At 40.2% G+C, this 24,327-nt stretch overlaps 1 protein-coding gene across 1 annotated transcript in view; it reads left to right on the plus strand.

The window, feature by feature from the left end:
* Positions 1 to 12,608, plus strand: part of USP46 (ubiquitin specific peptidase 46) — a 37,318-nt gene extending 24,710 nt beyond the window's left edge. The window contains exons 6-9 of the mRNA XM_086747149.1: positions 3,526 to 3,609; positions 3,899 to 4,096; positions 4,915 to 4,993; positions 5,997 to 12,608. Of these exons, the coding sequence (XP_086603275.1) occupies positions 3,526 to 3,609; positions 3,899 to 4,096; positions 4,915 to 4,993; positions 5,997 to 6,098 (463 nt within the window). The 3' untranslated portion in view covers positions 6,099 to 12,608. The remainder of the gene's footprint in view (positions 1 to 3,525; positions 3,610 to 3,898; positions 4,097 to 4,914; positions 4,994 to 5,996) is intronic.
* Positions 12,609 to 24,327: the final 11,719 nt, after the last annotated feature.

Raw genomic sequence — 24,327 nt, forward strand, 5'->3', positions numbered from 1 at the left:
AATTATGCTCAATATTCCAGCAGAGATCTACACAATCCTAAGAAGAATGAATGCCCTAAAAGTTTGTTTATACATCCCAGTACAATATCTGCCTTTATTCCAACAACATGACATGTATTTTGAAGTTCACCCATTATTCCTTTTAGAAGTAAAGGGAAACAAAATCCCAGTTTTTCTTTTCTTGGGGTGAGAGCTATGGGTTGCTATTTACAGCTTAAACAGGAAGAGAGTCATCACCTATCATCTATTCTGATTATCTTTTACAGTAGCAGCATGTCTACCTCTGTTTAGAAAACATATATTCAGTTAGAATATGGATTTCCTCTCATTGTTCTATGGTATCATGCATTATTAAATGATGTGTAAGTGCTTTTCTTGTTTCTGTTAATAAGAACAGCTAAGTTATTACTCTTTTTGGAAACTTCGCTGTTTCATTTTTTTTTTAATGACTGCTTTGCTGTGTCTTTACAGTGGTACTGCATTTACAGTACCTGAGTGGTACTGCAGTGGTACTGCATTTAAAAGGTAAATTAAAGAAAAACTGTGCAAGACATTTAAGTAGAATGTATTTCTTTACCACTACAGAAGAATGTTCTTTTTAGTTATTTCTGTAGCTTTTCAGATTGAAAAGATTCATGTATACATAAGAGGTCCAAAGAATACAAGCCTCAGGCATAGTCTAACTCTGCAGGGTAGACAACTGGGCCTGGAGCAATAGAAGTCTAATAACAAATACAGTACATATCCATTATTTTTATTTCCACTAGGAGCTGCAAAGTTTACCAGTCCATTTGATCCTGACTTTTAACTAGTCCTTTTTTATTCCACTAAGTCGTCTCTCATCTCTTAAAACAGAACATTTTTCTTATTTATGCATGTAAACAATAGAAAGCACCTTTCACACTGTAGCATAGGGCCTGTAGAGAGGCAGGCTGTGGAAGCACATGTGGTCAATGCTAAATAAGTGTGAGCAAGTCTGTTTAAAAATTCCTTGCTCCTATTAAAATACCATATAAACAAAATGCAGATTAGCCTGTTAATGGAACGGGAAGAAGTTAGAAATGTCTTGGAACCAGCTCTGCAGGTATAAAGAAAAGATCCTCAAGCCTATAGTTCTTGTACTTGGAGACTTCGCATGAACTCCAGTCAATGATAGGTTGTTTTGAACAGTTCAACATCTATTAGAATTACCATGCTGAAATTCTTGATTGATGAAACAGCTGCTGAAGTTGCAGTTATAAAGGGAGCAAAATCATCTAATTCTCACCTTTATACGTCCCTTCTCCTAAGGAAAGAATTATTGCTTATAAATATGCCACTAGTTTTGTTCCTGCTACAGAAAAATGAATTAATGTATGATGAATAAGTGAATTACCAATGCCTCTAAATTTCATGACTTTGCCTTACTCGCCTGCTTTGGTAGAACAGGGTAAGAGCCTGTCAGGTGGAAGTAGAAGACAAAGAACAAATGCCAAGGGACATGTAAGGAAATGTCCTCAGCTGATCAAGTATTTGCATATTTCTCCGGCTTTCAAAGATGTAATTCCCATAACAGTCAACTTAACATTTAAAGTGTTATATATTATCAGTTTCAGAATAATTAATTCATTTTGAAAGGAATTTAGAAACTCTAAGTTTCATTCATTTTTGTGGGAGGCTTGGCATAGAACAAATCAATATCCATCAAATTTCTACCACCTGTACATGTCTCTTTATGTTAGAAAAATATTATTTCCATTGCTTCACTTGAGTTTGTCTGTTTTTAAATTGGGACTTAAGGCTTTGAAAATGACCATCAGACTCTTTCCTTAACAGAAGAGCTAAAACTTACACAAGCATGCTCTACTGAATCTTGCAGCATTGTGTTCCTCACACATATAACCCTTCTCTAATCCTTTCTAAAGTTTTGTCTCTTCACTTATGGTTCCCTGAAAGGTTACCATGTTTTCCAGATGAATTGCCTGAATTCAGTTAATTTTGTCTTTAAATTCAAATGTGAAATTAGATATTTGAGATCAACATTTACCACTAAAGCAAATCCTTTCCAGTAATCATGCTTTATTTTTCTTTTAGATAATAAATTATACTTATGATCTTTTTTTTTTTTTTTGCAACTTACCTTTCAAGAGGTGTATTTTGTCCTGAATTTCATCACTTTCTGACAAATTGTTTAAGACCATATAAAGAAAAAAAACCTAGTAAAGGCATTCTCAGTTAGCATAAATATTATTCAGTCATACAAAGTGCCTCTCTGTCATGCTCTATCAACCTTAAAGAACTTAAAACTTGAAAATGGAAAATCCTCCCCTTTTATGATGTTGTTTACACAGCTTCTAATACCTGTGCCCTGGCAATCTATATAGTCCTCAGCTTTCCCATCCACCCCTGTGGTGGTGATGCCAGGAAGAAATAATAATCCAGAATCCTCCCTTTTTCTTTATAAGATGATTCTGGTGCTGCCTGCTGTGAGAGCAGACGGAGCTTGCAGACAGTGTGGCGTCAACCTCCATGCGTGTGAACTGCAATGGTAGACTGGAGTTTATTGGGTCTGAAAGGGTCTGAATTCATCTAGAATTCAGAAGTCTATTAGGTACAATGTAGGTGCAATCAGCAGGACAGTTCTGTATTTCAGATATATCTAATTAAGGCCCAAAGTCACAAGAAAGCCTATGTGCTTAAAGTGGAAGATAGGTGCTTATATCTGCATTTACAGTTCTCAAAACACCTGCTCAGCTGCAATGTAACACTAGAGGTGACAAAAAATTACTGGTTTTTTTTTTTTTTTTTACAATTAAGTTTTTTTAGGTACCTAAAATTCTACTCCAAAGCATATCAGCACTGTGACTTCCAACAAATCTTTCCTGTGAATTGAGAGACACTGTCAAACCAGCCTTCCTCTGCCTCTCTCTCTTCAAAAGCTCAATCCAGAAACATTTCCAAGTATGTTTACTTGATCAGGATTTACAAAATCTTCTATACTAGTTGTCGCTTTCCTTTTTAGACAACAAGAAACTATAATCAAATAACTTCTGTATGACAGTTCAAGAGGTTAGAGAATGCAGAAAACCAAGTTCAATTTATTTCTTCTCTGTAAGAGGCTTCAAACATATCTTACAGAATAACACCATAAAATGTGAGCTATTTCAGGATGACAGGAGTGCACTTGAAGATGTGCCATTCTGAAAAAAATTTAAAAAGAAACTGGATGGATTGAGTGACCACACCCAAGTCTAGGCAGCCCCTTGACGTGTAAGAGACCAGGATATAAGTCCCATTTTGAGATACCTGACAATCCACCTGTATTGTATGGACCTCAGCTCCTCATACAGGGCTCTCATAGCAGCCAGATACCTTAAGTCCCTTTGTAAACCAGAGCAGTGCAGTTGCTTTAGATGTTCTAGAAAAACTGGACTCAGCAGAGAGAGAATTTCATCCTTTGTGTCTTTTTAGGGTTCCAGTTCATCAGCCCAAGTGGGGCAAAAGTGTTAAGATCCTTTAAGAACTGACAATTGTATTTACTTACAGAGACTTCAGTAACACAGAGACATTATGTAGTGAACAGAAATACTACTGTGAAACTTGCTGCAGTAAACAAGAGGCCCAGAAAAGGTAAGCGAAGAGCAGGCTATTTCACCATGTCCCTCCTGGGCTTTGGCAAACCTCCTCCCTGGTATTTATTGTGTTTAGATAACCTTGAAGCCTTACACAGTCTGTGTGGGCCAGAGAACCTACAGACAGGTTCAGAACTATTACGTGTATCTTAGTCTAGAAGCTACTGCTAGTTGACTACTGTTACACACAAAGTGCTTTTATAATGCAAATATTTACTCATTAAGGAAAGACAGAATGGCTTTGAACTGGTCAGGTCTTTATCATATGCACTCTAATGGTTCCACAGGATGAGAGTGAAAAAACTGCCAATGATTCTTGCCTTACACCTCAAGAGATTCAAGTATATGGAGCAATTGCACAGGTATACTAAGCTGTCTTATCGGGTAGTATTTCCTCTGGAGTTACGTCTCTTCAACACATCTGGTGATGCTGTCAACTTAGATAGGATGTACGACTTGGTAGCTGTTGTTGTTCACTGTGGAAGGTAAGATTCTTTCATGTACACCTCAAGCTATTGCCAGACGTTTGCCAAGGGCAGAGGCATGCCTGACAAAATGTGGGGAAAGTGGGAGGGAAGACATAAACCCTGCTGCTGCACTAACTTGTCTGTCTTGGCCTGAACCTCAGCCACCCTCTGTCATAATAAACTTATGCTTGTTTAAAAAATAATATCTCAGGCCTCCAAAAGTCACAAGATTGGCTTAATTAATGGAGCCGTCTCCTTCTTCATCAGCCCACTTAGAGAACTTGGGAGCCAGGACTTCATGAGGGCCAGATGCTGCTAACGTGTAGATCACCTTGGTCTCCTGTCAAGGCAATGAAAATTATAGCTTTAATAAAGCTTCTCACACATTGTCAAATATGAAACAAACAGGAAAATCTTTGGGACTTTAGGAATATGACTTGTTCTCCCTCTTCTCAAAGACTGTGTGTAACAAAGTATTCACAACTGATATCAAACGATTTACCCCCTTAAATTTAGTTCATAAAGTTTTTAAAAAATTTGCAACAGTTGATGCCTGACAAGAGCAAATTGTTAAGTGTTCTATAGGTTAATTTGGAAATGTTTGTGGCACAGATAAAAACAACACGTTTAGCTTTCAGTTGATGAAGCTTTGCAACAAGTCAGTAAAAAGGTGAAAGGAGTAAATGTCTACTGTACCATCAGGGGTGGGTTTACCGTGTTACTCATAACATTTAGTTATAATTCATTCTGCTTGGACGTAGAAATGTGGCTTATCAAAATGGACTCTACAGTATCTTCTAATATTTGAGGGTTTGTGCTTTTGCTTTGCTTTCCAGTGGACCGAATCGGGGGCATTATATTACTATTGTGAAAAGTCATGGATTTTGGCTCTTGTTTGACGATGACATTGTAGAGGTTAGTATATCAAAGGTCATGAGCACAACTTTTGTGTTTATGCTCTCTTCTCTATTTGGGCTTAAAATTCTGATCCAGATCTGGGTATAGATTACTAGTCTGCAAAGCCACAGTTTGGTTGTAATGTGACATTTAGCTCAACTCTGTTAGGAAGTACGATTGCAAACAACATTATTAATCCTGTAGCTCTTACTCTATCAATGTCAGAGGGGGTTGTTTTATTTCAGAGCAACATCAAACATTCTTAATGTCAGACTTAAAGGTTTTAATTTGGAATGTTTTCTATATCTAATAAAATCAAATTAATTCATTAAAACCAAAAATATCCAGGAACTGTGTTGCAATCCTTGGCAATATCACTTGGCAAAATTGGACTCGGTAAAGCTAGCATTGCTGTAGAATTTTAATTTTTGAACAATTGGGAAGTTACAAGAAAGTCTGGATTCTGTAGTTGGTCTGGGTTTGTCTGAATGTAAATTAGAGTAGGATCTGTCCGACAGCTATTGCAGATTCTCTCTACACATTCTGCAAGTTATTCCTAAGCAAACCCTTTATGTCATTGTGGCACCTCAGCAAAAGTGAGGTCTTAAGTCTGATTTCCCAGGAGTAAATTTGATGTAGGAAAGTAAGCACCAGGACATTGGATGGGGCATGTCTTGAAGCAGGTTTCTGGAAATTTAAAAAAGATAGGGTTACATGGTCACATTTATATATTTTAACAGTGTTCACTATTGCATTCCAAGGAGTCTCTCTTTTATTGGAAAAAGCCTAATTTGGCTAGGTTCACTGAGACAAACATTCTTATTGACTTCCATGAGTGAGACCAGTAGGGCTTAGCCCCTAAATATTACCCTTTCACTGCTTATATTGCAAACAGAATTTGCTAATTGCTACCCTGAAACGAATAACTGAATTTGTCTTTTATGTTTATACAGTCATTTAATCCATGTTTGGTATTTCTTGTACCTAAACAGCACATTAAAATTTTTTATTTATTTTGCAGAAAATAGATGCTCAAGCTATTGAAGAATTCTATGGTCTGACCTCCGATATATCAAAAAATTCAGAATCAGGCTATATTTTATTCTATCAGTCAAGAGAGTGACTTGGCAAACTGTGACAATTGCACACAATGATGCTGCACACAAAAGAAGGTGATGGCCCCCCTTAACTGACTTTTACAGAGACGACATCTTGTATGGTTGAACAACAATACATTCTGTCTCCTATTAAATGGTCTGTGCGATATTGACTATAACCATCCATTTTTGACATGTGGAACTTTGTTTCGGGGAGGTGGGGTTGTTTGTAGTTTTTAAGTCTGATTGAAGAGTTAATTGAAATCAGATTTTAGTGGAATTTATATGAACTAACATTTACAGATAATAAGATTTGGATGTCAACTGTTAAACTCAATCGAGCTAGAGTAGCATTTTATATGGAAGTGCTCATTGCATTTAGGGTAAAATTGTTTAAAACTTTCTAAATGGCTTTGGGGTGTGTTGATTTACAAGGCATTCCTTTTAATACATCCTGACATATACTTACTAATTTTAAGTGTAAGGAAAAAAATCTGTTTCATGATGATTGGAATTCTGGTTGTATAGGGGACTTTTTTTACATGTTATTCTCTGCTGCAAAAAAAAAATATATTCTTCCAAAATTATTTAAGCTTTGGGTTGTTAAAAACTTTCAGTACATAACCTCAGGCCTAAAACTCACACAGAGGGATTTAAATTACAGTGGAACTAAGTAATTCTGTATGTCCAGTCGCTTTGTTTACCGTGAGATAGTATAGATGAGGTAAGATTTCAGAACTTACAGAGCACTGGGATAAAGGGAGCAAGATGACATATATGACTCAGAGACAAACTACATTTATAGAAATGTATCTTTCTGTTAAAACAATATCATGGGTTGTTTACTTAGAATCATAGAATGGTTAGGGTTGGAAGGGACCTTCAAAGGTCATCTAGTCCAACCCCCCTGCAAGGAGCAGGGACATCCTCGACTAAATCAGGTTACTCAGAGCCTCATCCAACCTGGCCTTGAACACTGAGTTTGCAGAGATTGCAACACTGCTCATGTGTAACGTACCCATCAGTCCATTTAAATAAGTGTTTTTTGTACAATACCTAAGATATGGCTTGATCCTGCGGTTTTCTGAGTATCTGCAGGTGCCATTTTCATTTCTTAAGACAGAGTCCATTTCTTAGCAACATAATATAATACATAACAACCATTAGTTTACACACACTGTCATGTATATATCATCTCTAAGATTTTGGCCATATTTGACAGCATTTGGGTCACCATAGAAACAGGGCTCTGGAGTGTCTGATTTTAAAAACATCAGAAGTCTTAGTGCAAAAGGCTTGGTTTGTGATTTTACTTGGTGAATTTGCCTGGCATTAGTCATGCACTGGCTAATAAAACTGCTGAACTTATGTACTGGAATTTGGCAAAGAATGAATGTAGAAGAAAGTATCAACAGGGTATGAGAAAAGATCAATAGCAGGTCGAGGCAGTGGTCGCACTCGGTAACTACCTTGCTTGGACTGACACCTTCACTCCATTGTACAATTCTTGAACTTTAGTAGCCAAATTCCTATTCCAATGAAGTCAACAGTGAAAACACTCTTGTTGTCTTCAGGGCAACTGACAGTTGGTTCTCATCTCACAATATTCTCATCTTACAAAATTTATTTCTACCTGTTATGTTTCATTCACTCTTTTTAGCTATTTATTAGACAGTGTTGCTTTTGGTCCTTCTTTCCTTTAAGAAGCCTGCCTGCCACTTTATGGCTGGCTCTCCATTTCAAGAAACAGCTTTTGAAGTGCACCTAGAACTTATATTTTAGTCTTCTGTAGAAAAGAGAATAAGCTTTTTCATTGTAATCTTCTGTGAATGGGAAATATCTTTTGTTACATAATTGTGAAAATGAAGTACTAGCTTCTACTGTAACATCAATTGAAGTTCAGTTGTATTTATCAATGGCCATTTTATAAACTAAGGAAATGTAGCACTTTACACTTAATGAGAAACAGAAGTGGAGTTTTCATCTAACATTATTTGTGATTTACCATGTTGTTATACTGATACAAGAAAACAGACATAGAATGCAACCTTAGAGTACTTACTTAGGTGAACAATAGTAGTGGTCTACAGAGATTATTCACGTAAATGAAGGCTGGTATGCAGGCTCAAGACAAACATAATTGGGATGCAGCTCTGGTTCTTTGATTGATATTAGAATGAAATGTTCTGTCTCTAATACAGAAGACAGACATCTTACAGGAGATTTCAAGTCTCACTGAGGCCCAGGAGCTCTTGCACTGAAAAGCTAAACCTGCAAATCCCTCTTCAATGGAATTATTCATAAGCATTCAGAATTTCCATATAAAAATATAATAATCACTTGACTTTTTACATGGGTAAGGTTTCCTTCTTATGAATGAGGACACTTTCTAGATCAGCATTAAGTAGTGCTGGTCCAAAGGTCTGTACGTCGTAGTTTACTGCTCAACATTCTTAGGGCATTCTTCAATTTTAAAACAAGCAACAAAAAACATATATTTAAGATATTTGAATGTTTAAGGCTCATATTTATATGAAAAGTGATTTTTCAGAAAAATAATTTTCAAATCAGTTCAAATTTAGGAAATGTTTTCCATATTTCAATTGACTTATCTGAAAATTGATTTTTAATGTTCATAATGTGAATTAATATTTAAATGCTAAAGTACGGGATAATTACCTTTGGTTTTCTCCAGTTGCAAGACAGCTCTAGGTTGTAAAACATACAGATAATTGCAGTATGTTATTGAGACTAAAATTACTAGAATACACCTCTTCATAAAGCATGAAAAACCATCTTAAATTCATACAAACTTATGAAAAGATCACAGCACTGGTATCACACCAGTCAAACATCAGTGGTCTGATAACAACTCTGAAAACTTGTGGAATACTCACTTTATGCTAACACCAGCTAAACTAAGGAGCATTTTCTTTTGATTAACAAAACATAAATTGCAGTCACAATTCTATAAATTATATCCAGTCTACAGTGTGCTGTATGTCTTGACTTCAGTTCAGCAAAAGCCGTCCATCACGGCTCTATGAATAGTGTCAGTCTAGGCAGCAGAACTTTTCTTCTGTGTCAAATTAAGTACATTTGCACAGGTTTTGCAGAATTAGGATCCTCATAGGAACAATCATATGATATAAAGTATTTTAATCAATTAAATAAAACATAATCCTTTTTATCTTATGCTTTTGTATAGTTTTCCAGTCCCTTATTAAAGAATGGAAAAATATCTAGGACGATAAAAGCTTTTCAGTCAGCAGCCAGAAAACAAAATTGTAGCACTGATGTCTGATAGTATTCTATGCTTTCCTAAAATGACTATTTTTATGGTGTATTCTGAGTATGTCAGGCCTAATAACATCTGAAGTTTTCTACTTGTTTCACATGCTGTTGCTGAGATGCATTGCCCATTTATAAATCTTATTACTATGTTCTTACTTAGAAAAAAGAACATTTTTGTCTTATGCTGTTTTTCCACTAAACCCAATGGAGCACTGCAGTGCTGATGAATCAGTTGTCTTAGAGGATGAGCTCAGACCTCATTTTTTCTGTTTCACAGAACAGGTTGTCAGGATTTTATGTAATTTCTATTTTGGGGACATATCAGAGGGAGGCAGAAGAGGGGAGTAATGGAGAAACCATTCCAGTGAAGCAGAATACCTTGTTGAAATTGAGTCCCAAAATCACTCCCGTCAATTTTATTTTAGTAATTTACAGTTACCTCAGAGCAGTAGCTTACATCTGAAAAGTCTTGTTCCTTTAGCAGTTGGAGTAAAGAAAATAAAGCAGGAGGCATTTCCTTCTCATTAGATTTAGTAAAGATACTAAAGACCTAACTTAGCTGAAATGGAAATTTGTGTTACATGGTGGGTTCTGAAGTGCTACCACAACCTGTCTTTTACCTTCAGACATTACATTTCATTCACCCGTCTGTTACAGCATCATGTGCTTGGGACCTGAGCCGACAACTTGCAGCTGCCAGTGATTTGATGCCGCTCAGCAGCAGACCCTTCTTGTCTCGTCTCTTTTTTGCTGTTTGTGGCTGACAAGTGTGAGCACCACCTTACAGCTGAATGTGTACTAGAAATTTTAAGAAGTTTGGGCTGTGTACCTGTTCTTTGCTAGTACCTTTTATCAGTATTTGTTTTAATTTATTTCTTATTTGTTGGTCTGTTATTGTATTTGTATAATAACTTAAGTAGTTAATATTATTAGTTTTCTGTTTTAATTTTTATGTACTTTGATTTTTAGAATGTAATCCACCCAAGCACTTTAAGTAACAATGTCAATCTTGTGAAATTCCAATCAGCTTAACATTTTGCCTTTGTCTTTTTGCTTTCGCAGCTGTTTGCTTGTGATTCAACATCTCTAGTTACAACTCAATTTCCATTTTTAGGCTTGTAGTCCTAGTTGGTTTGTAAATTTGGGAAGCTCAAATTTGTTCATACATAACAAGGATGCGGTATTTACTACATCTGCTACGCATAGCAGTGTGTGCCTGACAAGTTGCACTCACAGTGTACATTTCACAGCTGTTTTTGCACTCTACCTGCCAACCTGTCTGACGATGACTGTAATACTGTAATCTGGGGCAGAGTTATCAATGACTATAACTTAGAAAAGCTCCACTTCTCACAGGACAATTCTCTTTTACCAAACACAGAGTTAGCTGTCAATCAGCCTATGATACAGGGTTTTTTGCCATTTTTTCTGTGCTCTGTACAGTCTCAAGTATGCATAATCTTATTCTTGGCCCTTGTGTGAGTGCTAACAAGGAGAGCAATCTTTTTGCTTCTTCCTTCTCTCCACTTGGGCTCATATAAAGGGAAGAGATAATGAAGTAAGACAAGTGCTAGTGTAAAAAAAACCCCACACCATCTACCAAAGACACTGGATGTTTCTAGAGGCCAGCATCTGTGGTATCCATATCAGAAAGTCACTGATTTTCTGTGTTGTTAATGCAAGGGTTATTCTTAGTTTTTTAGATATTATATTCTCTTTGATCAATGAACAGACCAGGGGTTTTTGCTGTTGCTGTTGAGGTGTTTCTTCTCCATTTAACATAGCACTTAGTATTTAAATAGCCCTTGGGAAGCCTTGGTAGACACCCTTTTAATTTCTTTCCAGTTAACATGCGTTACTTCAAAGAGATTTCTTGAACCTGTCTGCAAGACTTATTCAGATTAACACACTGCTTTTGCATACAAGGCCAATAACACCTATCAGGAGGTATGTGCCCACCTGATGGGATCATCTGGGCTAAGCCCACGCCTTTTCACACACTAATGATCCTTTACCCCTTAGGAGGTTTGCTTGCTGGCTTTGCCTGAATGATTTAACATGAAACCGCACATAACTGTTTATTCATAGTCTCAGAGTTGCTACAATTCTTTAATAATTCTGCTTCATTTGGTTATCAAGACTGGGACTACTGCACCACGTAAAATAAATTGTTTGTGCCATTCACAGCGGTCAATTTAACAGCCTAATGCTTCTGACGAAGGCTGTTGCAGGTGGCAACTTCACTATATGTAAGAATATTAAAGAGTAAGTGACTTTGATAGCTTGGTGGGTCTATAGGAGAAGCTGGACTGGCATGCAGCTTCCTAGCACTCTGCTTGTACCCAGCTGAAGTTGGTGCTCCTAACCCTTCTCCTAGGGCTTCCAAAGTGGCAGAAGCAAACACTTTGCAAAGACACCTTGCAGTTCACCAAAGCGTCTTGCTTGCCACAGAAGATAACTAATGAATATTTGCAACCCCTCTCTCCCCGCTCCCCAAAACCTCATTAATAGGTATACATTCCTTAAAGAGGCTGAGCTTAAACATCAGCTGGTGTTTGCAGTGGGGTTCATATTTGCAAATATCCCAAGACAGCTTGTGTTCACATACTAGATCGTTTCCTCTCTCAACTCTCATTCTAACACCAAGGGTAGCCATGTTACAGCTTCAAGTGCTTTTTCTGGAGACAATTTTCTAGCTTCAGTGACTTTTGTTGAAGATGACCTAATACAAGCTCCATAACTTATCCATGAGTCTTTAGGAGTAAAATCACCACATGCTGTATGAATATGAGTGTAGGGTAGGGGAAAGAAGAAAGAGAAGAGGAAGAAAGATAGAAATGGTTGGGTTTTTTTGGTGGCTTTGAATATGTATATCTGTTTGTAAATATGGAGTCCCTCTCTACTTTGTCAAAATGATGCAATCACAATAAAACTACTTAAATATTTTGTGCTAGTTTTTTTAAATGGAGTAAGAAGTAGTAAAATTATTAGGCACATAATTGGGGACACATAAAAACACTGAATTTCTAGTGAAGCATACAATGCACGGTTTATGTGTACAGTTGAGTATCTGCTCTTTTTAATCATGTACATGTAATTAAACCCTGCACTACCTGAAGAACTGTAAGATAAATCTCGTGTTGGTTATTAAGGTTGTAACATAAGAAAACAGTATTTTCTCCTGTTAACATGTTTATATTTTACATAAAATAAACTCCCTAGCCAATCTTGCTTCCATTCAACTTGCTTTGAATTCAACTGGAGCCAGACTGCGGGTGAACATTGATGGTGATTGTTACACAGCGTGCTTCTGAATTTCAGATATTGGTATTCTTACATATGGCAAGATTGCTGATCCTCAGTTTTCCTTTCATTTAATGGAGTCATTGCATTTTAAGTGACTTTGGAGAATATTTCACCACCTGGGATAACTGCCTCTGAAGTGTCTTAAGGGAACAAATTTTGCATGCAGGTCATGAGTTGTCTTGGTGGAATATACATACAATTGCGTGACTAAGCTGTGCCTAGTTAAAGCACATCACTGACCTTGCCAATGTTACTGAGAAGAGCTGAAACTGAGCAGAATAAAAAGCAGTGAGAATTGAACTACCTTTTGCATCAGGGAACAACGAGAATCCACAGCCCTTTAGCCTGGGATTTTACCTATGACTACCAGAGTGGGAAAAGATTTTGCTACCAAAATCTGAAATTCTGACAGAGAATTGAGAGGTTCCTGTAGTCTACTGATTTTTCTGAAGTTATTCATTAGGAAACACAATTTACTTTTGAGAAAGTGAGGTAAATAAAAGGCTGGAGTTTCTTGCTCTTGCCTAAGTGGATTCTTGTTATTCCTTCAGAATCCTTGAGAGAAGCAAAATCAAACATTGCTGTCAAACTGCATGTTAAATTTATAGCTAACATGCTATAAGATTTATGGCATGCCAGACTATCAAAGGACTAGGTTGCAAAACACTTCATCTCTTACAGTACAAATTAAAAACCTTGAAGCACCTTCAAATTTATTCCCAGGTTATTGGAACATAAGCTCTTAACTGCAGGATGGAGACAGGAATTTAAAACACAGGAGATGACTGAAATAAATAAATCACAAATCCATACTTTTAAAACATTTTAAAGAAATAAAATTTATAGTGTTGTCCTGGTTCTGGCCAGGATAGAGTTAATATTTACCTGAGCTGGGTGGAGAACTGAAGCTGGTAGCCCCTATGGCTGGGATAGTTAACTAATTAGCTAACAGCTGGGGTTAATTTACCCAAATTAGCCAAAGGGCTATTCCATCCCATCTGACATCATGCTCAGTATATAAGTGAGGAGGGTGCTGAAGGGAGGTCCTCCTAGTTGGAAGAGACTGGATGTGGAGATCTGTTGTGAGCTATTATACTGTATTTGTGTTCCATCACTCTATTGTTTTCTTCTGTCATTACTGTTAAATTTACTTTTTGTTCAATCTCAACCCGCGTGTTTGGTTTTTTTTTTTCCCTGGTTTTCTTTTGTTTGTCAAATCTCCTCCTATTCTCTCGGAGAGTGGGGGGAGTGAGAGAGAGACTGCGTAGTCTGGTCCCCGTTGGGGCTGAACTACGACAGTTATTTTGGCGCCCAACGTGGGGCTCGAAGGGTTGAGATAATAACAGATCTGACTTTTTTTTTCTTTTTTTTTGCTTGAAACAAATTTGTTTATACGTGCTTGTTGTATTGGTTGTCAGTTATTGGTCATGATGTTGCAGTGGTTGGTTATGTTGTTGTATTGTCTACGCTCTTATATGTACTATGTGTTCCCAGTGGTGGTGTTTATCACCTCAGGGAAAATGATGAGAATTATCCTTCTGTTATACTATGCCATATACATCTATGACATGGTGACATCAATGGCCTTAGAGATAAATTGGTATTCCTATGTGGACAGCTTCCCGAATTCTTTCACTTCCAGGGTAGTTAAGCCACTTTTTGAGAACTTTAAAGATCTGGGGGATATTCAAGCCACTATGATGTTGTTGTTATGTATTTTGAATGTGTGCCAAGTCTTGTCTAGAGCTGCAAACCCACTTTTTGGGAATCTCCTCCCGAGATTTACCCTAAGGCAAGATACTAATACGTGGCATGGTGTGAGGGAGAACAAACTGACCTGCAATGTAGGTACTCAAACCCCAGCAACAGGCATTGCAGCTGAATCAGAGGGTGAACCTGTGCTAGTTTCAGTTGCCCCTGTATCCAAGAAGACTTGGAAGCGGAAGTCAGCTCGTTTAGTGAGGGAAGAAGAAGCCCCTTTTAGGACGGAGCAGGAGGAAGAAGAGGAAGGTTTATTTGCTACATGCCTAGGAAGAACTCGGCAGGCAGGCTCTTCCTCAGGGGAAGAACTCCTAAAGGAGACAGTGAGCACCAGATTTCTATCCCTGAGCGAGCTGCGAGACATGCGAAAAGATTTTAGCCGTCATCCTGGGGAGCACATTATCAGCTGGCTGCTGCGGTGCTGGGATAATGGGGCCAATAGCTTGGAATTAGAAGGCAGAGAAGCTAGGCAACTGGGATCCATTTCTAGAGAAGCAAGCATTGACAAAGCAGTTGGAAAAGGGACACAAGCCCTCAGCCTCTGGAGGCGACTCCTGTCAGGTGTGAAGGAGAGGTATCCTTTCAAGGAGGATATAATGTGTCATCCAGGCAAGTGGGCTACCATGGAGAAGGGTATCCAGTACCTGAGGGAATTAGCTGTGCTGGAGATTATTTATGATGACCTGGACAATGATCAGTTACCTAAGGATCCAGATGAAGTCAGGTGCACACGACAAATGTGGCGGAAGTTTGTTCGAAGTGCACCATCATCATATGCCAACTCATTGGCAGTTATGACCTGGAAAGATGGAGAGGAAGAAACAGTGGATGAACTGGCTGGCCGACTCCGGCAGTACGAGGAAAGCCTGTCTTCCTCCCTAAGGGCCTGTGTCTCGGCTGTGGAGAAACTATCCCAGGAGTTCCAGCAATTCAAAGCAGATATGTCCCATTCCCCACCGGTACGGGCCAATATTTCAGCTATTAGGAGTAAACGTTTCCCTGCTCAAGAGAGATGGTTTACGCGGCGAGGTACCCTGTGGTTTACCTTGCGTGACCAAGGAGAGGACATGAGGGAGTGGGATGGGAAGCCTACCTCTGCCCTAGAGGCGCGGGTACGTGAGTTGCGTGGAAAAACCATTGCAAATAGAAGTTCTCCCCGGAAAATTGTTGCACCAGTCTCCAATAGGGAGCGTAGAAGGAATAGCTTTAGTTCTGACCCTCTTGAAGGGACCTCTCATGCATATTTAAAAGAAATGAATAATGAATACTGTGGCCAGGATTAGAGAGGCCCTGCCTCCAGCCAGGTGGAGGAGAGGGATAACAGAGTTTATTGGACTGTGTGGATCCGATGGCCTGGCACGTCAGACCCACAAGAGTACAAAGCTCTAGTGGATACTGGTGCACAATGTACCTTGATGCCATCAAGATATAATGGGGCAGAACCCATTTGTATTTCTGGAGTGACAGGAGGATCCCAACAGCTATCTGTATTGGAGGCTGAAGTGAGCCTGACAGGGAATGAGTGGCAAAAGCACCCAATAGTGACTGGCCCAGATGCTCCATGCATTCTTGGTATAGATTACCTCAGAAGGGGATATTTCGAGGACCCAAAAGGGTATCGGTGGGCTTTTGGTGTAGGTGCTTTAGAGATGGAGGAAATTATACAGTTGTCCACCTTGCCTGGTCTGTCAGAGGATCCTTCTGTTGTGGGGTTGCTGAAGGTTGAAGAACAACAGGTGCCAATTGCTACCACAACTGTGCACCGGCGGCAGTATCGCACCAACCGAGACTCCCTGATCCCCATCCATAAGCTGATTCATCAGCTGGAGAGCCAGGGAGTGATCAGCAAGTCCCACTCACCTTTTAACAGTCCCATATGGCCAGTGAGAAAATCAAGTGGAGAGTGGAGGTTAACAGTGGACTATCGTGGCCTGAATGAGGTAACACCACCACTCAGTGCTGCTGTGCCAGACATGTTAGAACTTCAGTATGAACTGGAATCCAAGGCAGCCAAGTGGTATGCCACCATTGATATTGCCAACGCGTTCTTTTCAATCCCATTGGCACCAGAATGCAGGCCGCAGTTTGCTTTCACTTGGAGGGGCGTCCAGTACACTTGGAATCGACTGCCCCAGGGGTGGAAACACAGCCCCACCATCTGCCATGGGCTGATCCAGACTGCACTGGAAAAGGGTGGCGCTCCAGAGCACCTGCAGTACATTGATGACATCATCGTATGGGGCAACACAGCAGCAGAAGCTTTTCAAAAAGGGGAGAAAATAATTAAAATCCTCCTGAAAGCTGGGCTTGCCATAAAACGATGTAAGGTGAAAGGACCTGCAAGAGAGATACAGTTTTTGGGGATAAAATGGCAAGATGGGCGTCGTCAGATTCCAATAGATATAGTCAACAAAATAACAGCTATGGCTGCACCGACTGACAAAAAGGAAACGCAAGCTTTCCTGGGCGTTGTGGGTTTCTGGAGGATGCATATTCCAAATTATAGTATGATTGTAAGCCCTCTGTATAAAGTCACCCGAAAGAAGAATGATTTTAAATGGGGCCCTGAACAACAGCAGGCTTTTGAACAAATTAAACAAGAAATTGTTCACGCGGTGGCTCTCGGGCCAGTCCGGACAGGGCAAGAGGTAAGAAATGTGCTCTACTCCGCAGCTGGGGAGAATGGCCCTACCTGGAGTCTCTGGCAGAAAGCACCAGGGGAAACTCGTGGTCGACCCCTTGGGTTTTGGAGCCGGGGATATAAAGGATCTGAGGCCTGCTATACTCCAACCGAAAAAGAAATCCTGTCGGCATACAAAGGAGTTCGAGCTGCTTCAGAAGTGATTGGTACTGAAGCACAGCTCATCCTGGCACCCTGACTGCCAGTGCTGGGCTGGATGTTCAAAGGAAGGGTCCCCTCTGCGCATCATGCAACGGATGCTACATGGAGCAAGTGGGTTGCACTACTTACACAGCGGGCCCGAATAGGAAACCCCAATCGCCCAGGCATATTAGAAGTAATTACAGACTGGCCAGAAGGCAAAGATTTTGGAAAGCCACCAGAGGAAGAGGTAACGCGTGCTGAAGAGGCCCCACCATATAACAACCTCCCAGAAAATGAGAAGCAGTATGCCCTATTTACTGATGGGTCCTGTCGTATTGTAGGAAAACATCGGAAGTGGAAAGCTGCTGTGTGGAGTCCTACACGACGAGTTGCAGAAGCTGCTGAAGGCCAAGGTGAATCGAGTCAGTTTGCGGAGGTGAAGGCCATCCAGCTGGCTTTAAACATTGCTGAACGGGAAAAATGGCCTGTGCTCTATCTCTACACTGACTCATGGATGGTGGCAAACGCTCTGTGGGGATGGTTAAAGCAATGGAAGCAGAGCAACTGGCAGCGTCGGGGCAAACCTATCTGGGCTGCCACTCTGTGGCAAGATATTGCTGCCCGGTTAGAGCATCTGGTTGTAAAAGTACGTCACGTAGATGCCCACGTACCCAAGAGTCGGGCCACTGAAGAACATCAAAGCAACCAGCAAGTGGATCAAGCTGCTAAAATTGAAGTGGCTCAGGTGGATCTGGACTGGCAGCATAAGGGTGAACTATTTTTAGCTCGGTGGGCCCATGATACCTCAGGCCATCAGGGGAGAGATGCAACATACAAATGGGCTCGTGATCGAGGGGTGGATTTAACCATGGACACTATTGCACAGGTTATCCTTGAATGTGAAATATGTGCTGCAATCAAACAAGCCAAGCGGTTAAAGCCTCTGTGGTATGGAGGACGATGGCTGAAGTATAAATATGGAGAGGCCTGGCAAATTGATTACATTACACTCCCACAAACTCGCCAAGGCAAGCGCTATGTACTTACAATGGTGGAAGCAACCACTGGATGGCTGGAAACATATCCTGTACCCCATGCCACTGCCCGAAACACCATCCTGGGCCTTGAGAAACAAGTCTTATGGCGACATGGCACTCCAGAAAGAATTGAATCAGACAATGGTACCCACTTCCGAAACAATCTCATAGATACCTGGGCCAGAGAGCATGGCATCGAGTGGGTATACCACATCCCCTATCACGCACCAGCCTCTGGAAAAATTGAAAGGTATAATGGGCTGCTGAAAACAACTCTGAAAGCAATGGGTGGTGGAACCTTCAAAAATTGGGATAAACATTTAGCAAAAGCCACTTGGCTAGTCAACACTCGGGGGTCCACCAATCGAGCTGGCCCTGCCCAATCTGAACTTCTACATACTGTAGAAGGGGATAAAGTCCCTGTGGTGCATGTAAGGAATATACTGGGGAAGACAGTCTGGGTCACTTCTCCCTTGGGCAAAGGCAAACCCATGCATGGGATTGCTTTTGCTCAAGGACCTGCGTGTACTTGGTGGGTAATGCAGGAGGATGGGAAAGTCCGATGTGTACCTCAAGGAGATCTAATTTTAGGTGAAAAGAGCCAATAATTTGAAGTGCTTGATGTCGGTTACTATACAGTACTGTATGTCATTATCTAGCTATTATGTGTCCCTCCTTGCTTCTTCCTGCTCCACGCCCTGAGATACTTATGTTGTGTCAAAAGTATTATAGTAAAATCGTTTATACCAACAAAGAATGAACTTTAATAAAATAGGAAAAATTGCAGCAGTGATGCAACCAGAACTGGCTCTTGCTACTAGCACCTGCCAACAGATCTTCAGTCTCCGGACTATGAACTTGCTAAGTCACTTGCACCAGACAGACTACCTGAGGAAACACTGTGTCATCTGTCCTATGCTGAGAGCCTGTTATGACAGATGGAGCCCAAAGTTATGGACTGGATAAACTCAACAGACCTTTTGAAAGGATGGACCATGGACTAAGAGAGTTACATCTGTGTGTCTGCATACAAGTAGATAAAAGGAAGAAAAATTTGATGATTAATTGGAAAGTGTAGGATCTGGGCATGATGTAGATGGTATGGAATAAGGGGTGGATAATGTCCTGGTTCTGGCCAGGATAGAGTTAATATTTACCTGAGCTGGGTGGAGAACTGAAGCTGGTAGCCCCTATGGCTGGGATAGTTAACTAATTAGCTAACAGCTGGGGTTAATTTACCCAAATTAGCCAAAGGGCTGTTCCATCCCATCTGACATCATGCTCAGTATATAAGTGAGGAGGGTGCTGAAGGGAGGCCCTCCTAGTTGGAAGAGACTGGATGTGGAGATCTGTTGTGAGCTATTATACTGTATTTGTGTTCCATCACTCTATTGTTTTCTTCTGTCATTACTGTTAAATTTACTTTTTGTTCAATCTCAACCCGCGTGTTTGGTTTTTTTTTTTCCCTGGTTTTCTTTTGTTTGTCAAATCTCCTCCTATTCTCTCGGAGAGTGGGGGGAGTGAGAGAGAGACTGCGTAGTCTGGTCCCCGTTGGGGCTGAACTACGACAAGTGTCCATATAAAGAAACCAAGAAGAGGTTTCCAAGAGCAGAGTTTACAATCACTGTACAATCCACTAGAATTGCTCTCACTTCAGAAATGCATTTTCCCAAAAGCTGTATGACGTTTACCTATGTCTCTGTTCTTTATTTTTTGGTATGAGTTAGACTAATCATTTTAGATTAGATTGAGTTGTGTTCTGTGTACCAGATAAACAGAGAAATGCTGAAAATCTATAATTGCATCTTGATTGAAAACTCAGGTATGATAGGAGAAAATTATATAATTCCTCATGTAAATATGCTCACCAGAATTTAAACATTTATTAGACGTGACTAAATATATTACATGGAAGACCATGTTTCTGGAGATGTTAATTTCCTTGATCTAGCAGATATAGAAAAAAGATAGACAACTGTACGTATGCTCCTGCTTCAGTTTGCTCATGTGGTCTGAACCTAAGAAGATTCCTTTAACAAATCAATCCAAGACCTTTCGGAACCGTAACAACTTTTCCCTTTTTTTTCCCCTGTGGTTCCCTTCCCCATATTCTCAATTCACTTTGTCACAGTAGGTGTCTACTACTCTGAGCACAATGTTAGGGTTCGGATGTGAAGGACAGGCTTGCTGTGAAGGAAGCCATTGGTGGCATTCACTGCTGTAAAGAGTGATCGTTGTCAAAGTGAACATATTCGTTGCCTGTATCACTTTAAACCAGCCAGAAACACTTCACCTGGTGCTAACAGTACATTTCACCTCACCACAAATACAGAAGAGGAGGCAACAACCTGGAGTCTGCGTGTTGCCCTAGGATGCACAGAGAGATCTACCAGGATCAAACAGAATTCAAGAGGTGGAGACTGATAGACTTTTTTTGCCAAATCACTGCAAATAAAGAGATCAATAGTGGAATTAAATTTGGAATAAGCCAGAGTGAAATATTATCCTTTGGATTTCATTTCACACACATATGAGGAAAAATATTCAAGTCGTGTCCCAGAACAGCAAAGCTGTTGAAACAGACAATACAGGTTTCACCCAACATTGCAAACTAGGTAGCACAAATGCTTAGGCATCAACCAAGAGACTACCTGATAGAGACCAAATTCTACCATCAATCATTTCGGTGTAGCTGTAAAGAAACTCCAGACAGGTTTGCAGTTTTACAATGGGATTAGTAACAACAGAAACTGGAATAAAGGTTCTTTCAACATCTTCATGAAACTTTGGTTGTGCAGAGCTGTGCTTGCTTTGCTGTTGTGAAACGTGGTTATGTGTGGAACACTGTAAGCACTGGAGAAGAACTACAACTGATCATCTCTGCTCTCTGAAAACATGGTTCAGGAGCACAAACGAAATCTTACACCTTATTTAGTCACTAATCGTATAATTCTCATTGTCATTTATGAAGCATTTTTTATCCTCAGTGTAGTTTACCAAGTAACTTTAAAACTTTCCAACTCCTAATTTGGTGAAAATTGTAAAAATTGGGTAAAGTCTACCAAAATTCCTACCTATTTTAGGTAACTACAACTTGAGCTGAATCTGGCCACCCCTCAGCTAGACCAGTTTAACCAGTAGGAACATTCTCATCAGCTCCTCACAGCTGCCTGGATGACCTGTTCACTTCTGGATGCAGTTCAAGGTGCAGATCTTGTAGCACATCTCTCCAGTATAACCTGATCCCTTGCTATCTCAGAAACAGCTTGTCTTGCCTGGAATGCACTGGGGCAGCTGAGGTTGTTTGGGAAGATTGTCGTAACGGTGCTTTACTGTCCAAGGAATGGCTTAGCTTTCTTTTGCCCCTCGTAACGGCTAATTATTGTACACTAACAGGAAATATTAGATAAAACAAAGATTATGTAATTTATTTGGTTTATTTATCTTTCTTCATTCTGGACATTTCTAGTTACATTTTCAGATGAACAACAGTATTCTGAGGTAAGGCCATTGAAGTTTTGACCGTTTTAACTCTGCAAGATGAGTAGTTCAGGCAGTGTTGACTAAGACACCAGAATGGCACTCTGTTGCCCCTCAGAAGCTGGTATTGAGGAAAAAAAACCAAACAAATCCAAAATATAAGCAGAACTCTTCTGCCTAACCTTTACCACTACTATATTTCTAAATGCTCAAGCACAGGTTGCTAATTCTGCTGTTGACATGTACGTGGATATTTCTGGGCATACTGCATCACTATGCTGAGATGTGGTTTCAATCAGCATTGAATTAACCACACTTTTGCCATAACATGCTTCAGAATAGTGTTCAATAGTTATATTAAACTATATTTTTAGCATGACTTAGAGAAGGTGGTGCATGAAATCTAAAAGCTTTACTTTACAGCAACGTTACACGTTCATACTCATTTATTGTTCCCAATGTAGTTACAGAGGATGAGCAAGACAATCAGTTTACGACAAAGTAAGTGGTACTGTAGAATGCAAACCGTGCACAGCCAGCATTTGGTGTGGTAATAGGAGTGGATAAACACTCATTGTTCAGTAGGTCCATTTAGTTGTCATACACTTGTAGAAGAAATTATAGAATCATAGAATCGTTAGGGTTGGAAGGGTCCTTCAAAGGTCATCTAGTCCTAGCCCCCTGCAAGGACCAGAGACATCTCCAACCAGATCAGGTTGCTCAGAGCCTCATCCAACCTGATCTTTAATGTTTCCAGGCATGGGGCATCCACCACCTCTCTGGGCAATCTGTGCCAGTGTTTCACCACCCTCAGTGTAAAAAATTTCTTCCTTATATCTAGTCCAATTCTACCCTCTTTTAGTTTAAAACCATTACCCCTTGTCCTATCGCTACAGGTCCTGATAAAAAGTTTCTCCCCATCTTCTTATAAGCCCCCTTTAGGTACTGGAAGACCACTATAAGGTCTCCCCAGAGCCTCCTCTTCTGCAGGCTGAACAGCCCCAACTCTCTCAACCTGTCCTCATAGGAGAGGTGCTCCAGCCCTCCAATCGTCTTTGTGGCCCCCCCTTTGAACCCACTCCAGCAGGTCCATGTCCTTCCTATGTTGAGGAATCCAGAGTTGGATGCAGTACTCCAGGTGAGGTCTCACCAGGCCAGAGTAGAGGAGGAGCATCACCTCCCTCAACTCGCTGGCTACGCTTCTTTTGATGCAGCCTAGGATGCAGCTGGCAAGCACACAAGTCTTTCTTGGCAAGGCTGGTCTCAATCCCTTCATCTCCTCGCCTGTATTGATACTAGGAGTTGCCCTGACCCATGTGCAGGACCTTGCACTTGACCTTGTTGAACTTAATGAGGTTCACTTGGGCCCACTTCTCAAGCTTGTCCAGGTCCGTCTGGTTGACCTTCTGTCCCTCAGGCACACACCTAGAGAACGTGTTTCCTTAACATACTGAATCTCTTGCTCTCAGTTTTGTGCAGTGAATCCCAGCCTCCACCTAATAAACTGGAAACAATCCACTCCATTCACCGTGGTCTAGGTACAATTGAACTTTATTTATCCAAAGGTATTTTACTCAAAATCCCTGTAATATGAAAATGAGCCATATCCCCCAGGTAAAACACTTTTTTTTCTTGGAACTTTGCTAAATCTGAATTCATACAACCATTTCTCAATGAATAAAAAGGAGATGCAGGTTCCCTGGTGTAATTTCAAGTGACTTTTGTTTGTTTTTTTATTGGTTTTTTGTTTGTTCGTTTGGTTGGTTTTGTTTTTTTTTTTTTTCCTTCATAAGCCATGATGTATGGGCTTTTTTATTATTCCTATTACTCCTGTAATTTTGGACAGTATCTTCTACCCTTCTAGCTCTCATTGAATGGAAGAGTACTTAGCTTCTCTCTCTGTGAGGGGCTGCAATACCAGTTCACCAGGTTCAGTGAATTTTGCAGCCCTTTAACATCCAGTATTACAGGGCACATTCACAGGACTCATCCTCCAGGAGAGGATGCTCAGGAAAGCAGCAAGGTCTATAGACTGAACATGAGAGTCTATGATTTCCAGTCTCATCCCTATCAAGAACTCCTTGTAATACATAAAACAATGCAACCTCTCTCTTCCTCTGTTTCTCACCTAGAAACATTTATCTCTCAGAGAACAACGGAGCTTAGGTTGGAGGAGTAGAGGCCACAACCTCTATTATTCTTACATGAACAATAATTAGGTTATAACAGTATATTTTTTCCCCTTTCAGGAAGTCTTCTTTTAATAAATGCAACAGTCCCTTCAAAGGGGTGGATTTGCCGACAGTAAGACTAGCTGACCGATATTTGACAGGAAAAGAGCTTCACAAAGAGATCAAACAACTGTCCAGAGGCGGCAGGAATTAATTCAGTGATACAAACATATTCCAAGCTTGTCCTGAAAGCTCAGTATTATTGAATTTTGTTTCCAAGCAACATACTCCATCACAACCCCAGTCAAAGTCAGTGGGCAAAGACCAGGCCCAGATTAAGCGGTGACCTAACAAGGGAGTTGCTGAGTGTTTCTTTCAGCTC

Source organism: Chlamydotis macqueenii, chromosome 4 (genome assembly GCF_036417535.1).
Source record: "Chlamydotis macqueenii isolate bChlMac1 chromosome 4, bChlMac1.mat, whole genome shotgun sequence".
In the NCBI taxonomy this organism is placed as follows: domain Eukaryota; kingdom Metazoa; phylum Chordata; class Aves; order Otidiformes; family Otididae; genus Chlamydotis; species Chlamydotis macqueenii.